This window comes from Lineus longissimus, chromosome 4 (assembly GCF_910592395.1).
Source record: "Lineus longissimus chromosome 4, tnLinLong1.2, whole genome shotgun sequence".
Lineage (NCBI taxonomy): Eukaryota > Metazoa > Nemertea > Pilidiophora > Heteronemertea > Lineidae > Lineus > Lineus longissimus.
In genome coordinates, this window is record NC_088311.1 from 23,118,497 (window position 1) to 23,137,713 (window position 19,217).

General features: G+C 40.9%; 3 protein-coding genes across 3 annotated transcripts; 2 read left to right on the forward strand and 1 right to left on the reverse strand.

Annotated features, from left to right (window-relative positions):
* Positions 1–1,445: 1,445 nt before the first annotated feature.
* On the forward strand, positions 1,446–7,957 carry LOC135486904 (kelch-like ECH-associated protein 1B). Its single transcript, XM_064770073.1, has 5 exons — positions 1,446–1,572; positions 1,954–3,263; positions 3,490–3,695; positions 4,550–4,726; positions 5,949–7,957. The coding sequence occupies exons 2-5, from the start codon at positions 2,020–2,022 to the stop codon at positions 6,086–6,088; spliced, it is 1,767 nt and encodes a 588-aa protein (XP_064626143.1). The 5' UTR covers positions 1,446–1,572; positions 1,954–2,019; the 3' UTR covers positions 6,089–7,957.
* Positions 7,958–8,255: 298 nt separating this feature from the next.
* Positions 8,256–12,567, reverse strand: LOC135486906 (glutaryl-CoA dehydrogenase, mitochondrial-like). The gene is made up of 10 exons (XM_064770075.1): positions 12,410–12,567; positions 11,684–11,863; positions 11,152–11,275; positions 10,884–10,993; positions 10,664–10,793; positions 10,090–10,312; positions 9,706–9,809; positions 9,413–9,538; positions 9,092–9,252; positions 8,256–8,720 (listed from the first exon to the last, which is right to left on the reverse strand). The coding sequence occupies exons 1-10, from the start codon at positions 12,483–12,485 to the stop codon at positions 8,647–8,649; spliced, it is 1,308 nt and encodes a 435-aa protein (XP_064626145.1). The 5' UTR covers positions 12,486–12,567; the 3' UTR covers positions 8,256–8,646.
* A 282-nt stretch (positions 12,568–12,849) lies between these two features.
* LOC135486905 (phenylalanine--tRNA ligase alpha subunit-like) lies at positions 12,850–18,525 on the forward strand. The gene is made up of 12 exons (XM_064770074.1): positions 12,850–13,000; positions 13,477–13,614; positions 13,851–13,952; positions 14,288–14,406; positions 14,580–14,672; positions 15,122–15,250; positions 15,600–15,715; positions 15,920–16,004; positions 16,425–16,524; positions 16,729–16,975; positions 17,284–17,398; positions 17,827–18,525. The coding sequence occupies exons 1-12, from the start codon at positions 12,863–12,865 to the stop codon at positions 17,930–17,932; spliced, it is 1,488 nt and encodes a 495-aa protein (XP_064626144.1). The 5' UTR covers positions 12,850–12,862; the 3' UTR covers positions 17,933–18,525.
* The last annotated feature ends 692 nt before the right edge of the window (positions 18,526–19,217 follow it).

Sequence of the window (19,217 nt, forward strand, 5' to 3'; positions counted from 1 at the left end):
AGTTGGGCCTCTCTCAAACCGATTTTGTTGGTCCAAGATGGCGGATCTTCTGTCAAAGTGAGATCAGAGCACACTTCAAAATGCATTTTACTGTGAAAATGTCAAATGACAGTCATTAAATTCCACTTAAAATGAAACTTTTATTCATATTCATTCTGACATTGATTCATTTGACCTGTGTGCTTCTTTAGGTTGTTCATAATCTGGGTCATAATAGTACCTCGTTTTGCACTCCACAACTGAAGGCCTACAGTGAATCTGTTAGGAGCCATACTGGTCAGGCCAGGGACAACACAAGTCATTATTGTCATACTGATATTATAACTGTTATTTCACAAGTAACCAAATCACATTACCATGGTACAACCAAATCAGTTTTCTTGTATCGCCCATGTAGAACGCAAGTGTAATGTTGTCTTGTCCAGCTAAAGGACCCTTTGAAGGTTGTGTCAATGTCTTCCCAACCTGGGTCTTCCCAACCTGACCAGATAACCAGCTCGCAGAGGGTATAGTTGTTTCAGTGTTTTTGGATTGTGTCCAGGCCTTCACAATCTGAATAGATAAGCAGCTGGCAGCGGTTGATGTAATGGGCCATGCCAGATTGGTAATTGGATTGGCCATAAGCCATGAATGAATAAACTTTTTATTTGATTATTATGGATTGGGTCTATAGAAATCGTACAGGGTGTTAATCAGTGACAGTAGCCTACAGTTATTAGTTTTTCCTAAAACAGTTTCTTGCAATGAAAACTGGTAGAAAAAAGTGGTGAACTTACTGGATACGCACACATGTTAAACCAGAGTAGCGCTTCGCAGAAAGCTTTCGGCTTTTCTGCTGCGCGCTTGACAACATTTTGAATTTAGGTAATGAATGAAACGGCCAGGGGCTATTGTGCTCACCGTCTAGATATTTGGTGGTTGTGGGATGAGAAAGACCCCTGGCGACTTCCGTGTATATAACTTTATCTTGCCTACCTAGTTGCCGCCCGTAGGGTCCCCGATTTCCTCAGTCGCGCTATAATTCCATGATAAGGCCACGGTGACCCGTTATAAATGTTTCGCCAGCTTCGCTATTTTGCCGCTACGCGGCGCGTTGGGTCCTTGCGTCCAGAATGTATAATCCAGATATATCAAAAACAGCAATAGTTCTATCACTATGATGCCTCGTTTGATTTGAGCTGCTGTTAAGATTTTTGCATAAAGTGTCATCGAATCATTGAATTAACGCCTGGCCAATAACCAATGTGGACCACGTGCGTATATTTACATCGCGTGACCTTGCGCGTGACCTGCTATCGCGGATTGGATGTGACACCGTCTGGTGCTGCCAACCGTGTCACGTGGATAACCTAATAACCAGTGCGGACCACATGCGTTTATTTACACCACGTGACCTGCTATCGCGGATTGGATGTAACACCGACCGGTGCTGCCAACAGTGTCAATGTGGATAACCTAAACATTAACATTTCTGTCTGGGAAAGATGACTTTGCTGTTTCTTTTTCCTTCTTTATGTTCATTTTTCAAACCGATGTCGGCTCAAACGTTTGTCTAACTGTAAGAATATACAGGTATGTTAATGACCGATTGGAGTCGACCGATTTACCGTCCCGATCTCAATGATGATATGATGTTTGTCTTTGAACAGGAGAAGCGGAACAGTGACTGATACAGTCATCAGTACAGTCCGATCAGTGACGACACTGCAGATGCCTACTTTATACTACTATACTGAGTACTAGGCCAAGGGCGGTCTATACTTCATGTGCAAATGAGATGCCAGGAGTTGGCCTTACTCTGTTACTCAGAGCATATGGTTATGGTAATGAATGATGTTATCAGGGGTTCATAGGGACCTTTTCGTCTAAGACAAACCCTTGGCTTTAACCATGTTGACCCTGGCCTTTGTTCCACAGAATAAATAGCCTACATGTTTGTTATTTTATTTCCAGAACAATACGTCCCACCTGCATGAGCTTTGACGGACCATTTCGAAATAGATTCAAGATACAAGAGCGATGACCATGGCTTCTAAATCATGTGAGCCTACTGATAGGCATTGTTATCGCCCACGACCATTATCAGAGGACCATCCACTAGATGGCAGTATGCATTTCACGATCATGAAACATCCGAAGGAAGCCTTCGAAGTCATGAACATGCTTAGACATGCTGGGAAACTGTGTGACGTGACGTTGACAGCCGGCGGTGAATCATTCATGGTGCATAAGATTGTCTTGGCTGCAGCTAGCCCCTACTTCAAGGCGATGTTTACCGGAGGGATGCGAGAGTGTGACATGAACAACATACCCCTTCATGGGATCAGTCCGTGCATCCTGGCCAAATTGATTGTCTTTGCTTACACGGCTGAGATTCATGTGAATGAAATGAACGTTTGCCAACTTCTCCCAGCGGCCACGATGTTTCAAATGTCCCATGTTGTTGAGGCCTGTTGTACCTTTCTTGAGCATCAGTTGCATCCAAGTAACTGCATTGGAATCGCTGACTTTGCTCAAGAGCATGGCTGCACAGAACTTTACAAGAAAGCTCGAGAATTCATTTATCAAAACTTTGGAGAAGTAAGTCACAATGATGAGTTCAAAGCACTGAGTCCATGTCAGTTGATCCAGTTGATAAACCGTGATGAGTTGAACGTCAGATGTGAATCTGAGGTCTACAATGCTGTGTTAGAATGGGTAAAATATGAAGAAGAGAAACGCTCGCCGAAATTTGAACATTTGCTAAGTGCTGTCCGATGTCACTTCTTAACACCTCACTTCCTGAACAATCAGATCATGCATTGCAGAGTTCTGAAGAAGAATCAGCAATGTCTAGACTATCTGACGCGTATCATGAAAGATTTAACACTCCACAAGCGCTGCCCTGACCGCAGACGAAGTCCATGTGCACCACCTGTGATATACTGCGCCGGCGGTTACCTTCGTCATTCTCTGAGTAACTTTGAATGTTTCAATCCGGAGACAAAAGAGTGGTTTAAACTTTGTGATCTCCCAGTACCGCGGAGTGGGTTAAGTTCATCATTGGTACAGGGTATCTTCTACGCAGTTGGTGGCCGTAACAATTCACCTGAGGGTAATGTGGACTCAAGTGATGTCGATTGTTACGATCCGTACACTAATCTGTGGAAGAAGTGCTGCAGCTTGTCAGTGCCGAGGAATCGTGTGGGGGTCGGCGTGATTGATGGATATCTGTACGCAGTTGGAGGATCTCATGCTTCAACACATCATAACTCAGTTGAAAGGTGAGATTGTTTTCACTTGATATTTTGCCAGAATATTTTCGCTCACATTTTGTGCCTGAAGAATAATGTGTACTACAGAAGTAACATTTGCATGCAGGGTTTATGTTTATGGCGGATGAAGCCAGGCAATGATTGGTACACGTATTAAATGACTGCTGGATCTGAATTCCATTTCAGAACTTGCAGGTAAACCCCTACTTTACACTACATTGTATTATATTTTCAGATATGACCCAGATCAGGATCAATGGACAAATGTGACACCAATGCATACAAAGAGGATCGGAGTCGGGGTTGCCGTAGTTAACCGGCTTCTGTATGCGGTGGGCGGGTTTGATGGCCAGAATCGGCTGCGGAGCGTCGAGTGTTACTACCCAGAGAAAGACGAGTGGCAGTTTGTGGCGTCGATGAACATGACAAGAAGTGGAGCTGGTGAGTTGAATTTATAAAAAATTCTTCTTTTTTCCCTTTTCATCCAATTATACATGTTCCTTTCAACTCTTTAGCATTGCCCTCTAAAGGGGGAAGTGTAGGGTTGCCTGCAGATTTTAACAGACAGTTTTCTGATCACGGCATGATTAAAAACTCACTATTTCTAACATGTCTGGCCACAATGTAAACACAATGTGATCTAATTATCAATCATGTCTGAGAACTTGAGCTCAGTCAAGCTGAAAATGATAATAGTCATCTTGGTGAAGGTCACTGGGGTCACTTTACATGACTGGAGAAATGGTCATGACTTGCAAGTTTATTTACAATTAGTGAGAGAAAGCATTATTCATGGAATGCCTAAATCTCTGCTTATCTAATGGGTCCCTGGACTGGGTCACATTCTAGTTTTCAAAACACTCTTTCTGTACATTGACAGCAGAAGGCCACTTATTATAGTAGTGTGGCGTGGGCTTTATTTGAACTAATACAATGGCTTTTCTTTTGCTTGTGCATACAGTAGAGCTCATGTCGAATATGATATGCCCTTAAAAGCAACTCATCCTATGCACATGCGCTTGACTCGGTCAATCCGATAAAAAAAACACCAGTAGAATTAGATATTGTTGTCAAACATTTCAAAATAAACCATATTTCTGTGCCTATGATGGACGGTATGGCAGTTGATGCCCTTCAAAATGGCCTTCATGCCCTCTCATATCTTCTTTTTAATTTCCATTATCCATGGCCAAAATGGCTCTGCCTCTGGGTGCCCTAATAATTTTTTCATTCAAGGCCTGAGAATGTGTATTTTTCCAGATTCTTTCATCGCATTGTTTCATTCATCGTTGCAGGTGTGGTTTCTTTAGACCAGTATGTGTACGCCATTGGAGGGTATGACAGCAACAGTCAGTTGAAGACGGTCGAACGTTTTGACACAGAGAACAACTCCTGGGAGTTTGTAGCTAATATGAAGAGCCCGCGGAGTGCCCTCAGCTGTGCTGTTCTTGGGGGAAAGATATATGCTATTGGTACGTAACTCACCCAATGTGTGGCCATACTTCAAGGAGGTATGCACATTTTTCAAATTTTCAGGACCCCCCTCCCCTGTACACAAAAAAGTATGCCCCCTCTCTCAAAGGAGGAGTGTTGGGAGAATGCCAGGGCACTAAAGAAGTTAGAACTGTCACTGCAAAGTGCGGTCTTGGGTGTATCAAGGTCATAAAATGCACTAAGTAGATGTTTAACCAGCTGTTTGTGCAGAGGTTGCCCGCTTTGAGAAGAGCAACCATGCAAGGCGCAATGCAAATATTCACAAGTGTATTGTATTGTATACCTGTGGCGCTTGCCGCTATCTACAAGGAAAGTCTTTAGTTATCTTAAGTACCGTAGACGCTCCCCCTTTAATTGCCTATTGTAGCATCTGTGAGAATTAAACAGGTGTATCATTAAAAAAACTAGCTTGCTACTCAAAACATCAGCCCATTCTGTGATATTTGTTCGTTGTCATGCAATGACAGATGTTCAGAATTTTTGCTGTGTCACCGTGGTACCTCTTGTTTTGAATCGTAATTGATATCATTGTGAGCAAGTATAGATAAGATCTTTAATCCTTACTTGCTGAGTGTAAGAGGTGAGTTCTATAGATATTGGTCCCGGGAGATATAACCTGGATCTGTCATGTCATTTGTTCAGTGCCTTGGATTATCATGTTCTACTATCTGGTGAACTACTATGGTCTTGTTATGGATTGCTACCGAATTGTCTCACAGATTACACCACAGAGGCCAAGTGAGACGATCGGTCATGTCTGCCATGCTTCAATGTCTTATGCCTATTAGATTTCGTCCACTTCTTGGACAATCAAGGTGACACCATGCACATCGCATGTAACAGCAACCGCTGATTGGCCTACAGAATTCGTCGTGAAGACAATGTGATGTCCACATTGCACCAAATACTAGCATGTGATGTTATAAAAACATTGCAGGCCATGCTGATGACCTCATTTCATCATCTGTTTGGGTACCAATTTAGTTCAGTGAAAGAAATCTGAATTGTTTTTGAACTGAAGGTCTTTCACTTTTCATATCCATGTCCCATGATGTTCAGATCATGAGGAAGCTTACTTTCTACCTATGCCAATAAATCATTTTAAAATTTGGCCCCAAAATCAGTTTTTTGATGGCCTGTCTCACAGATGTCGTAAGAAAGCCTGAAACTTTTTTCCATTCGCATACTTCTTTATTTTAGGTGGCTATGACGGCAATGACTTCCTCTCGAGTGTTGAATGCTACGAGGTTGATAAGGATGAGTGGTTCGAAGTAACCAATATGAGTTGTGGACGAAGTGGGCATGGCGTGGCAGTTGGGACAGAACCGTGCACCAAATGAAATTGGGCCCCCTGCCTGTGGGCATTGCGATGTATGACGTCTGCTACCTGCAAGGCTAGTACGGCTTGCCATGTGGAGCAGAAGGAGGAGCCTTCGAGCTCAGAGGACGACGAGGACACACTTGTACACAATAGTGACGAACCAAGTACTTCGGAATAAGAGCGCATCTTTTCAGAATATTTTCTGAGGGCAGATGGACATCTGATCATGAGGTTAGAACCTAAACCTCTGGTCAAGAGGTGTTTTACAAGGTTGTGGCCACCATGTGAAGCATTCGGAATCTAACTGACAGAAGAGCTAGTTTGAATTGCACCAGGTTGTATATTGAGGACATCTACGTACTGTTGGTTCATAAGAAACATTCCTTGCCTTGCGCTGCATCAGCATGACTGCAGAGTGTGATATTACGTTGCAAGGCTTGTTAACTGAGTGCAATAGGGTGGCCAAAAAAGGCATGGCAACTATTTTTGATATAATAAAGGCAAATCTTGGAAGATGAAGGGCATATCTTTAGATTGTAATTGAACGAAAAGAGACTTCATGTGTACAAGTGAAAGGAAACCATTGAAAATTGAAATTGATTGGCACTGTTGTTCAGGCAGGGGAAAATCATCGCTTCACAATATTCATGTTTACAGAGTCAGTTTGAAGTCAGTATTGTGACATGCATAATTATGACACTCATTTCTTCCAATAAACTGGTTTTTGTTCCAGCTGGTAGATTGTAATGGGTAAAGCTGCAACACAAGGTTCAAAACTTTTACATTTTCACCGCCTGAGAAAATGTACATGTACATGTTCCTTTTAATTTCTGGTTAAAGTCCAGCCCAGATCAGTAGCTAGATTCAGCTTGCTGAACATGTGGACAATATTGTGCCATTCAGAAGCACACACATAGGAATTCCATAATGACACAATACAATTACGAATTTTCAGTATAATTATAGATAATCAGTTTATCCAGTCTCATTTACTCCTTATGAGAGCCAACGACAGAGTTATCTTCTGTTATGGGTTCATTTGTGATGTGGAAGACATCTTTGTCTTTGCTTCACATTGTGGATGGTGCTCGTGTTAATGGTGCTTTAAATGGTTTGGTTGTGACCGTTGCACCAGTTTGCTTTTCATTGACGCATTATTGTATCTGCCCGAGTGGTTTTTTGGTTAATTCGTTCAATAGTCATTCGCATAATAGTTGTGAGCATGGTTTTGGCCAGCGAGCGAACACAATGGGTAAAGGTATTGGTTTGCCTTTGCAACACAATAGAAACAAGGTCCTCCCAATACAGTGTTCTACTGTAAATGTCATCCTATCCTAACATCGAAAGGGGCAAAATATGTTGAAAAGTGTTCTTTCTGAAATGATCAGCGGCATTAGAAGAGATCAGATGTAATTTTGTTGATAACAAATTAGGTAATTAGATAAACGAAGCTGATGGTACCCACAAATACTTAGGTGTTCCAATGATAGTGATATTGTCCACTTGAGAATTTATATATTTTATCATCTTCTTCCCTGCTTGTCTTGCCAAGATTTATTTGCCCTCAAAGTTTTGTCAGTAAGGCCATGTTAGTGTCACTTCCTAAAGATTGTGTGCTGTAAAACTTCTTTTATTTCAGTGTTTTCACAAAACTTCTTAAATTGTAGGCACAGAATGCCGCAATAAATTGTTTAGACCTGTAATGGTATAAATTACAGAACATGAAACAAGTAGCATTCCAGGATATTCAAGATCGATTTTGACTTTGTTGTGTGAAATGACATGTACTGTTATGTCTTGTAAATTGTAAATAACCATGTACAGTGTAATTACCTGTAACCAGCTTGCAATGTACTTGTACCATAAGTGATGGCCAGTAAAATTATTGTGTATGCTATAAAAAAATTATATTTTGTTGATTTCTTTCCGACGTCTGGTCATAGTTACAAATTGATGTGGACACTTACATGCAGGGCTTCACGACTCCCATGTTCATAAACATGACTCCACCTTTTGGACAATAATGGCATAACCTCCCTATAAAGGACTCCTCTACATTACGGACACCAACGCCCAGTCCCATGGGTGTCCGCATTAGAGGTTGTACTGTAATCTGTTTGGGCAGTTATTGCCTGGGTAATCGCCCATCTGTCACCCTCGTATGCGGCAAAAAAAACGAAGATCTGTTTTCTGAATAAAACTGGTTTATTCCTCACACATATTTACACTCAATACACCGAGCCAAAATGATCCATACCATGATATGGACAAACAGGTTTTATGTGGGGAGTTGAAGCTTCTTTCCAAGCTGACCAGCCACAAAAAGGATCTCCTGTGTCCATATCTCAATCTATAGCTGCCAACAATACATGAACATACATGTTGATACACAAACACTTTCTACTTTCTCCTTGACTGTGCACATGTAATTGTACCTTCATCAATCAAAGAGCAAAGCGGAAAATGGTTCTGATTCACTGTTCACAAGATCGTACCTTCACACATTTTATTTTTATCACAGGAAGATCATAATGTTCTTTTTTTCTTTGTCTTTTGCAAGCAATTAGTCCTAGTTGTTCAGTTGTCCGCTGTAAATGCCTGGATACCAGTTATAGCACGTCCTAAGATAAGTGCATGTATATCATGGGTACCTGAAAACGAAAAATATATTCATATCAACTTCTAATTCAAGAGGTAACACCTCTCAAAGTAATAGACTAAAGATATTGGAATTTCACTGCTTTATACAACTTTCGAGAAGATTTCAGGGCAGATATGGCTACTATGGACCCATTTTATATGCTTAGCTAGCCATTCCACAAAAAAACACAGGTTTATGGAGGCTGCCATTTACATAGTGTGACATCACAAGATAGTCTTTCATGTCACATTGTCCTCCGTTGATGCAGTACCCTGCCATCAGTGTTACGATGACGTCTATCTAAGAATTGACATCAAATCTGTATCTAACAACCTCTACCTCATAGTATTTCCAGTCTAATCATTCATTTTATTCTCTCACCTTCGTAAGTGTTTACTGCTTCCAAGTTCATCACATGTCTGATCACATGGTATTCGTCAGAGATGCCGTTCCCTCCGAGCATATCCCGAGCTAACCGTGCGATATCAAGAGACTTGCCACACGAGTTACGCTTTATCATTGAGATCATTTCCGGTGTGGCTCTGCAAGGGAGGTCATATGAATTACATGTTGAGGCCACATTTATACGGTAAAAAAACTATGTGTATTCGCCAATAACCCAAACTGGTGCGCAACCATAGTGGCAGAGAACAAAGCGTTCACTATGAGAGCATTGGCAGAAAAAAGCTTCCAATTACTTACTTTCCTTCATCCTTTAATCTTCCTACCCTGATGCAAGCTTGTTGAGCGATCGAGATCTCTGTCATCATATCAGCCAACTTTTTCTGGATCAACTGATTCTTCGCAAGAGGTCGTTTGAACTGGATCCTAGAAATGAAATGTGACAGGCCTAAACCAAAAGAAATACTTACTGTTTCTAAAACAGAGTCAAATCTTTTTTATAACGAACTAGAGAAAAACATTTTTAGAGTTCTCATCATGAAGCATCCCCCTAGCAAAAGACTGTCCCCTTCTAAGTGTCAGCTCTAACTCACCTGTCCAAGACATACTGGCGGGAAACATCGAAACAAGACTGGGCTGCACCTAGTGTTCCCCACGCAATGCCGTATCGAGCATTATTCAAACAACCAAAAGGACCCTGAAATACATGTATTTCAAATAAATTAGCTAGGTAAGAACACGTCTCACCAGATGAGCTTAAAGTGAGAGTTTGTGAGGTGTGATGATGTTCAGACAGGTCATTTCCTAATCACTTTTTCTTGTGATTGTAGACTCATTTACAGCTTTAGTTTCCTTTGGGGCCTACTGTTACCTCCTAGTCCTACATTACATTACAAACTGCTGAATGCCTCTATAGTGCTTATCTTCACCAGGCGCACTATCATCATACTTAGCTTTGACTCCAAATTCACACTCACCCCTAAGCCCCTGCCTCCAGGCAGCAGGTTCTCCTCTGGTACCTCCACATCCTCCATTACAATCTGACCAGTGGTACTCGCTCTCAGTGAGAACTTCCCCTCAATTGTAGGCGAAGAGAGACCCTTCATACCACGCTCAAGAATAAAACCTCTAATCCTGTTGTTGTCTGCGTCGGATTTTGCCCATACTATGAAAACATCAGCTATGGGTGAATTTGTGATCCTGTAAAAGACATCACAATTGTATTTACAAGTTCTTCCTAAAAAACATTTTTTGAATCAGAAATTTATCATATCAGAGCATTTGACTGCATTGTGTTCTGGTTAAGTGCCACAGGTACGCACCCAGTCTGATCTTTGTCATCCCTGGCCCACTCAGTGGCCTGGGCAAAGCTCTGATATCCTCAACAATAATCCATTGATAGTGCACCTTTCACAACACATGAGTTTCATCAAGAGTCAAATTCAGTCTCAAGATAGCTGTAGCCAATAGCCAAATCTAAAGATAGTGAGAGTTGCAAAACATGCCAAATATTATCTACACTTTTGGTGAAACCTGCCTCAGGTCACTTACCATGACTTAGATCCATTGAGCATGTACGTTTTATTGGAAGAATTATATTTAGCTCTTGTTTCCATTCCAGCCGGATCACTACCATGGTCCGGTTCTGTCAGACCAAAACATCCGATAAGTTCTCCTTTGGCTGAAAAACAGGTTTGAAGGTTACAAAACTGACATCTGGATTCAACATCTGCTACAAGGTGTCAGATTCTAATTCAGATTCTAGACTTACCAAGTCTTGGTAGAAATCTGTCTTTCTGTTCGTCATTTCCATAGTCATAGATTGGATGCATGACAAGGGATGACTGCACACTCATGGCAGAACGATAACCACTGTCTACTCTGGAATTCAAACGCAAAGAAATATAAAAGAGCACTTTGTCACCTGAATGTGTGCATGTAGTATCACAACTGGCATTACATCGAGGGGCAAGTGGTTATATAAGAGACTTTCGGCAATTTCAAAATTCATGCCTGTATTACGTATCCATTCCACTTACCCTTCAAGTTCTTTTGCAATAAGCCCATATGCAACTGACGAAACACCAGCACATCCATATCCCTTGATAGTTGGGCCGAGGACACCCAATTCACCCATCTCAGGAATGATTTCCCTGTGGAACACTAAAAATATCAAATTGAAAAAACTAGATTAATTAATTTAACAGACTTTCCTTGTGTCTGGTGCCATCCAGCCTGGGAAAGCACAAGGTCTCATTCAAGTGAGAAACATGAGTGACCGACTGGTGAAAGAATACTCCACCATGGCTGAAGACCGAGTGACTGTCTAGTGTCTATGCCCCTTATTCTAACTGGCTCTGCACCACAAGTATATTGGCATGCTGACAAGACACTAAAACAGAAAGTGATTGGTCTATCAGATTGTGACAGGACATACAATGTACTTCAAATTTCAAAAAGACTGCAATGTCTACAATTTCTCTTCATCTAACTTATCGTTATTTGAACTATCACCCAAAGACATGAGTTTTAGTATATACAGACAACATGCTCTCTTCAGCCTCATCATACCCTCATTTCTGTTTGCCTGAATGATCCTTGGCATCAGTTTATCGTTGCAGTAGTTCCTGAACTGATCTCTGACCATAATCTCTTCCTCAGTCAGCATCCCGTCAAGGTTGAGAGCATCTCTCCAGTTGAAGTCCGCAGAGGCAATGGATGAGCGACTGAAATGTCTTACACATGTCCGAGCTACAGGAAAGGTCAAGCAAAAAAATGTCGTTTTCGAAGCTTTTGAACACAAACAAGAAGAAACAGTAGGGTTTTTATCAACACAAGGTAGAGGAGGTGCCCTTGATTGAAACCATCTCATGAGTACATGTTTGTAACAAGTTGGTCAAACTACTGTTATCTGATCCCAGATTTTTCTACGTCCCATTCTGGCCTCTCGGAAAAGACCATTCCACTCGCCCTCAGATATGATACATTGCATATCATATCGAACGCCCACCCCAGGAGAAGCCAACCAGCTACGTTGTGATCCCATGGACATTGACATGGTGCAGAGACGTAACGTAGATCAAGGAACTATATGTATAGGCTACTTTGATATATTCACTTAACTACAGAATAGCCGGGTCCCGGGACAGTAGGTAGCTCTGTACATTATGTACTCTGTCCCTCTGTACATTATGTACCCAATTCCTATCATTAGCACAGGGTGTCCCGGCTGTTCTGCAGTTGCTCCCTCGACTCTTCGCAAATCGCTCCTCCTCAATTTAAGGCGAAAAAGGATACAATTTGTTTTTAAATGCTGTAAAACACTCCCACAAGACAGAGTCAAAGGGTTGATCATCTTTTGCAATGCCATCATGGAGAAAAAAAACTCCAAAATCACTAATATATTGAAGCAGATCACTAATAAATTGAAGCAGAAATCTTTATGAAACAACAGTTACACAAGGCTAGTGTATAATGTACACGAATGTACTAACAGTATACAATGTTTCAATCTGCGGAACATTGTTTAGTCTCAAGCATTGCAATTCACCAACACTAATTGAATTAGACTTAGACGTTTTTAGCATTTTGCTCGAGACTATTATTCATTTCTCAAATAAAAATTATAATTATTAGATTAAAAAATCTCAAAATGTTTGTTGCTGAGAAAAATTTGTGCACTTTGGCAAAAACGTGCCTATTTTCTTTCCAGCCGGCTGAAATCACAGCGACGGACTGAATTTCGCCAACATGGAAGACTTGCAACAGCAAATTCTCAATTTTGTTGAGGAAAATGGCAAATTAAACTCCTTAGAATTTGCCAATTGTCTTCAGATCGACCATCAGAAGGTGGTGGGAACAATTAAATCAATACAGGCTTTTGACGGTGTATGTACATTCGCTACTTTTCTGTGAAATTGCCTTGAAACAGGCCCATGCCTAATTTTTAAATTCTAATTCAAACTCAAATAAAATTTGAAAATCTGTAATTTGCTCCTGTTTCAGGCCTGTTGCATATGTATGGGTCTGCAGATCATTATTTCATCTTTATTACAGAAATGGACCAAGAAAATAAAACTTCCCAACCGCCAACGCCAAACCCCTCTACCAATACCATACCATATTGGCTGATGCAATCCTCACTCAACATTTAGTCATTTAACTATTATGTTGATTAAACGAACTCAGTGACAGTCAGTGTGAGTGTCAAATTGACAAATGTGACTGAAATTGGAATGCGTTTACAATCCTCGATAATGGCCCAAAAAAAGGCATTGATTGACAAAATAAGTGCCATTATAATTATTCAATCAAGATTCAGTTGAATGATATCAAACTACATGTAAGTCATTTCCGAACTTCAGGTGATAAACTGTGAGCTGATATCAAGCAAGAGATGGGAGTTGACGAAAGAAGGTGTGGAGGTGGCAGAGAACGGAAGCCATGAAGCTTTGGTTTTCAACGCCATACCTGGAGATGGTATGTCACAGGCAGACCTGATGGTAAGATTTGGGGGGAAAAACTCATAGAATCTAAATTTTGCATAAAATCAAGATCTTTTTCCTGCGGTAAGAAATACAAGAATTCCTTTCTGATAGGTTCTACAGGGCCGTTTAGCTCCTTATCCTTCTTATTTTGGGAAACAGTCATGACAGTCACCTAAGCAAGAATGGTAACGCTAACAGAGTTAGGATTTTCTTTGGATTGTTATAATTCTTGTTTGGCTGTTTCTTTTCAGAAAAAAGTTCCTAATGCCAAGATTGGGTTTAGTAAAGCCATGTCTGCAGGATGGATTGCAATTGACAAAAAAGCTGCCGGTGGTCCAAAAGTTACGAGAAAGGTATGGAAATCTTGGCCAGAAAGGACTACAACAAGTACTAGAACTGAATCATTTTATTGTTATTGAAATCTAATAAAGAAAAAAGCAGTTATCAAGTGCGATCGATCTTCACTCTCTTTAGTGGTCTTTTAAAAGCAGTTTTGTATATCACTGCTGTTTCCAACAAATACACAAATATTGTGTAATGAGCCAAATTGGAGCTGTGTGCTCTCAATTCTTTGTTTAAAAAACCTGATAACTGTTTCATGTCTGGGACAGATTTGAACTCTAGACAAGTGAGAAAATCAGCTTTTCCTTAATAGCATTCCTTCCATTCTTTCTTCTTTAATGTCCAGGTTGAAACAATTGAAGACACAGTGAAGGAATGTCTAACAAAATTGAAGAATCTACAACTTGATGGATTTACTGATAATCAAAAAGCGGAATATAAAAAGAGGAAGTTGATCACTGAAGTGTAAGTCTTGGAAGCTGAACCATCATCCTGCTTCATTTGTTCAAAACATTTGAAAATTTTTGTTAATACGTACTGGATGTAAATTTCGACCTTACTGATGTCAAATCCTAGATCAGTGATTATGCAAATCATACATTCCATACTCATCAGCAAACTCTCCTTCCTCTTTTCAGAACTGTGAACACCTTCGAAGTCAGCAAGGGACCAAACTTCAGCACTTCTTTGTCGAAACAAGAGACAGATCTTACACCTGAAATGCTGGCCAGGTAAGAGCTTTCAAGTGTACTGTATATCTGCCATGAGTAGCCGGTAAGAGCTTTCAAGTGTACTGTATATCTGCCATGAGTAGCCAGTGAGAGCTTTCAAGTGTACTGTATATCTGCCACGAGTAGCCAGTGAGAGCTTTCAAGTGTACTGTATATCTGCCACGAGTAGCCAGTGAGAGCTTTCAAGTGTACTGTATATCTGCCATGAGTAGCCGGTAAGTGCTTTCAAGTGTACTGTATATCTGCCATGAGTAGCCAGTGAGAGCTTTCAAGTGTACTGTATATCTGCCATGAGTAGCCGGTAAGAGCTTTCAAGTGTACTGTATATCTGCCACGAGTAGCCAGTGCATGAGAAAGACTTTATTTACAAGGACCTTATGCATTCTTGTTTGCGGTCCATGAAGTGAGGAATTGAGGTTCATCTATGGTGTCTATCATTATTTTTTCAGTGGATCCTGGAAGTCCAAATCCTTCAAACCATACAACTTCGATGCTCTTGGCATTGCACCTCCCAGTGGTCATCTTCATCCTCTACTGAAGGTCAGGACGCAGTTTAGGCAAATCTTCTTGGAAATGGGGTGAGTTCATCGTTCCGAATACTGGTTCATCAATAGCAGATTGCATTTTAAAATTTCAAAGTTGATTTGTCCTGGATATGAAGGAAAGCAGTGTTACTGTTATGTTGACTTACCTCAAGACTTAGCTCAAGAGTTGATCATGCTTGGAATACACGACAGATGGGTGGTGGGACCAAGTTGTGACTGATCTTTGCAAACGTTAAAAAGATTCATATATTGTGTGGTTGAATTCTAATCCTCCACTTAAATGGAATATCATGGCCATAACTGACACCTATTTCAATTGGCAGATGCTGAGGGATGAATGTCCCAATATTTTCTCATTGTGGTTTTGATTGGCTTCTTGCAGCTTCACAGAGATGCCAACCAACAACTTCATCGAGAGTAGCTTCTGGAATTTCGATGCTCTGTTCCAACCTCAGCAGCATCCTGCACGAGATGCGCATGACACTTTCTTCATATCAGGTAGGCCTGTTTTATCAATGCATTTCAAAGAAGTATTTTATACGGATGAGCGTTACTCAGCATGCAATAGACCTTGATAAATTGAGCAGCTTTTAAAGTGTGATTCTATTTTCTATGTAGCCTGCGTGTATTTGTTACTTGGTCCATTGTTACTAGAAAGAGGTAAGAGTTTTAGAAATGATGGAAGACCTGTTTCTTTTTCAGAACCACGAGATGCGCATGAATTTCCAATGGATTACTTAGAAAAAGTGAGAAAAGTTCATGCAGAGGGTGGCTACGGATCACAAGGGTAAGTGTGAATAGAGATTTGGACATATCTCATGTGTGTCACTGCAGTTGAGAACCATTTGGTGTTATTCGCCTTGTGTCCTATTTTTGGCTGGGGGGGGGGGAGTGTCCAATACAAGCCATTCCCACTTCTCTCCTTGATGAGGATTTTGAGTACCCAGGCAGGATTCAATTTTAGCTTTGGTCCCATTGCGGGAGACAACCTGACTTCAGGTGGGGCAGCTTTAATTGAGTAGTGAGCCTGCCCTAGCGTTGAGAGGACTCTTGGTTTGTGGAGAAGTACGACCAGATTTGTTTTCAGATTGTCCAATCGGCTTCTTGATTTGAAACCTTAAAATAGGCCTGCTATAGTACCAGGATTGGATAATTTTACGCTATCAAATGCAGGGGCTAAACTAAACACAGTTTCTGTCTGTTTCAGTTATAAATATGATTGGAAGATAGAAGAGGCAAAGAAAAATCTCCTCCGAACTCACACCACAGCTGTGAGTGCAAGAATGTTGTATAAACTTGCACAGCAGGTAAGGTCATTTCTTGTGTTTCTTGGTGTGGAGTGCAGTGGCGATGTGGCTGTGATGTCTACTTGTAATCAAAGAGTCATGTTATGGATCTCCTGCTTGATTTCTTGTTCTTTCCCTTCAGTGGTTTGTTATTGTAAGCAGCTTCAGACCAAAGAGTGACAAAAGTGCCACCTTGTACAACTCACAGATTGTTGTTTTTTCCAGGAAACTTTCACCCCCAAGAAATATTTCTCCATCGATCGAGTCTTCAGGAATGAGACGCTGGATGCCACCCACTTAGCCGAGTTCCACCAAATCGAAGGATTAGTCGCCGACTACAACCTGACATTAGGCGACCTGATGGGAATTATACACGAGTTCTTCAAAAAGTTAGGCATTACTCGCCTCCGTTTCAAACCAGCATATAACCCATATACTGAACCCAGTATGGAGATCTTCAGTTATCATAACGGTAAGTCTGGAATATTCATATAGAATGGTCTGTATTTTGAGTTGATGGCCATAGAAATATTTTATCTGTTTATGTCTTGGATGAGATTGTATATGAAACTTGCGTTTTTGACCATAAAATCTGTGCAAAAAGGGAAAAGTTCCAGTAATTCAACACTGTTTACACTGAATTAAATAGGAATAAATTCCAAAATTTAAAAAGAAACAGTGAGAAGAATCATAGGCCTGTTGGTAATAGCTTTGTGGAAAGTGCAGAGTATAGGAAGCAAAATCATTCTCTCTTGATTCTTGATTTTCCTATTTTTCTAGGTTTGAAGAAATGGGTGGAGATAGGAAACTCGGGTGTGTTCAGGCCAGAAATGTTGTTGCCGATGGGCCTGCCTAAAGATGTCTCAGTTATAGCATGGGGATTATCATTAGAACGGTAGGTCTGTTTGCGTAAATAAGCCTGTCTGATGGTTTGAGGACTGGGCTCATGAACTTAGTTGTAGGTTCAACTCTTTGTCTGGACCTTGGTGTCTTGATTCCCTTTTGCAAGACTCATTGTACCGTGGCTGATTTTCCTAATAAGTACAAATCGGGAATATGTGACGAACCAGATTCAAATCTAGGTGAAGAGGTTCATGTATTTCCAGCCTCTTGACGCGAGGATCAGATTGTCACACTCTCAGTGGTTTTCAAACCTTGGATTTAGTAAGTGCTCTGTATACAAGTATCCAAGTCCATGCAAATTTGCTAAGCCTAGGATAAAGCTGGGCTATTAGATGATTGGCTGTCCAAATGGATGTGTTAGTAAAGATAAGCAGCACAGTTTTTCATAAATGTTATCCTATCATTCCTATAATTTTTCAGACCAACTATGATCAAGTATGGCATAGACAACATCCGTGATCTGATTGGACCTCGCGTTAATCTCACCATGGTGCAGGAGAATCCCATCTGCCGACTCGACAAGTAAACAAAGGAACTGGTGCATTGGACTCTTACTTGAATATTCAATAAGATGAGATACAGTCATCTTCAAATATCACAAATCTTTGGACTTTTGTTTAACCATTCGACTTCTGGAGTGAAATTCAAATTGAGGTGGAATAACCAGAACTCCCATTCAAGATATTCCATATTGACTGTGTGTTGGGCTGGGTAAAAATTCAAGACAGAAATTGAAATGTTGTGGCTTTTTAAAACTTTATTTGGAGTTCAGCCTCCTGCAGTTAAAAAGAGAAAGCTTGCTGAGCAGTTCATGTAGAGCGAGTAAGTCACTCAAATTTCTATCAAAAATGGGCCTTGGGCGTTTGTGCTTTACATTGTGACAGAACACTGTCATGGCTGCAAGGAATATCATAAATATTTAGACCAGCGTCTTGAAGGAAATATGATAACTTTATCCCATGAAGTTGCATTGTCGGTGCTTTAGGAAAACTTAAACTTCCAGAAATACATGTAGACTCAACTTTATCTTGTTTATGAACACTTGGCTAACTCCTGTTATCAAAGCAGTCATTTACATGTATTATATCAGCATCTTCTTGAAATAAATTATGAAAAAGATGTTATATTTTGTTGTTACTCTATTTAGGGTCGACATGACATAAATCATTTCTGTCTCAGTGCAACATGTCATGTGGACACACTGTATGATGTTCAATGGCCAAGATCAATGGAATGACTGACCCAGATACAGAAAATTGATCAAAGTCTATCAAAAAGATCCACTTCCACACCAAATGCACCAAGGAACGATCGTTAGCCAGTCAAACTTTATCATATTTGCGGGCGGCCGCGCTATCACACGTGGTTGCTATCGTCTGCATTGTAGTTCCACACGTTGCCGCTGCAGTGACTGGTGGCGCTGCTGGTCGCCTTACGCACACATTTTCGGCTAGTTTCCCGCTCGCTTCGTTGCCATGGAGTCTCCGATCACGTGTTCCTCGAATCGATCGTTGATTGGCTAGTCTCAGTACTGGCGGGCTGCCATTCTCGCACATGTTACTGGGGGCTGGGTAGGCCCCAAGATGGACAAACGATCGGCAATCGGTCGGAGCTGACTCAATATGGCTAAAAGTTACAGCCACTTGGCTATAAAGTGGCTTGGACTTTTGGAGGAAAAAATTCACAGAGCCAACCCTGCTTTGTAAAACCATGGAGGAATAAATAAGATTTATTTATACCTCCATGGTAAAACTGTGAGGTTCCTTGTTCATGTTGAGTAACTTATGATCGATGCCTCCTCTCTGCCTGAG

What these genes read in the sequence shown, in the direction of transcription:
- LOC135486904 (XM_064770073.1), top strand. Translation starts at nt 2,020, where the DNA reads ATGACCATGGCTTCTAAATCATGTGAGCCTACTGATAGGCATTGTTAT. An exon ending in CATGACAAGAAGTGGAGCTG is followed by an intron (nt 3,696 to 4,549) that starts GTGAGTTGAATT and finishes TCATCGTTGCAG; the next exon opens with GTGTGGTTTCTTTAGACCAG. An exon ending in GGGAAAGATATATGCTATTG is followed by an intron (nt 4,727 to 5,948) that starts GTACGTAACTCA and finishes TCTTTATTTTAG; the next exon opens with GTGGCTATGACGGCAATGAC.
- LOC135486906 (XM_064770075.1), bottom strand. Translation starts at nt 12,485, where the DNA reads ATGATGGCATTGCAAAAGATGATCAACCCTTTGACTCTGTCTTGTGGG. An exon ending in CTGGAGGCAGGGGCTTAGGG is followed by an intron (nt 9,810 to 10,089) that starts GTGAGTGTGAAT and finishes CATGTATTTCAG; the next exon opens with GGTCCTTTTGGTTGTTTGAA. An exon ending in AGATTAAAGGATGAAGGAAA is followed by an intron (nt 9,253 to 9,412) that starts GTAAGTAATTGG and finishes CCTCCCTTGCAG; the next exon opens with AGCCACACCGGAAATGATCT.
- LOC135486905 (XM_064770074.1), top strand. Translation starts at nt 12,863, where the DNA reads ATGGAAGACTTGCAACAGCAAATTCTCAATTTTGTTGAGGAAAATGGC. An exon ending in CAAATCTTCTTGGAAATGGG is followed by an intron (nt 15,251 to 15,599) that starts GTGAGTTCATCG and finishes GGCTTCTTGCAG; the next exon opens with CTTCACAGAGATGCCAACCA. An exon ending in GATCTTCAGTTATCATAACG is followed by an intron (nt 16,976 to 17,283) that starts GTAAGTCTGGAA and finishes CTATTTTTCTAG; the next exon opens with GTTTGAAGAAATGGGTGGAG.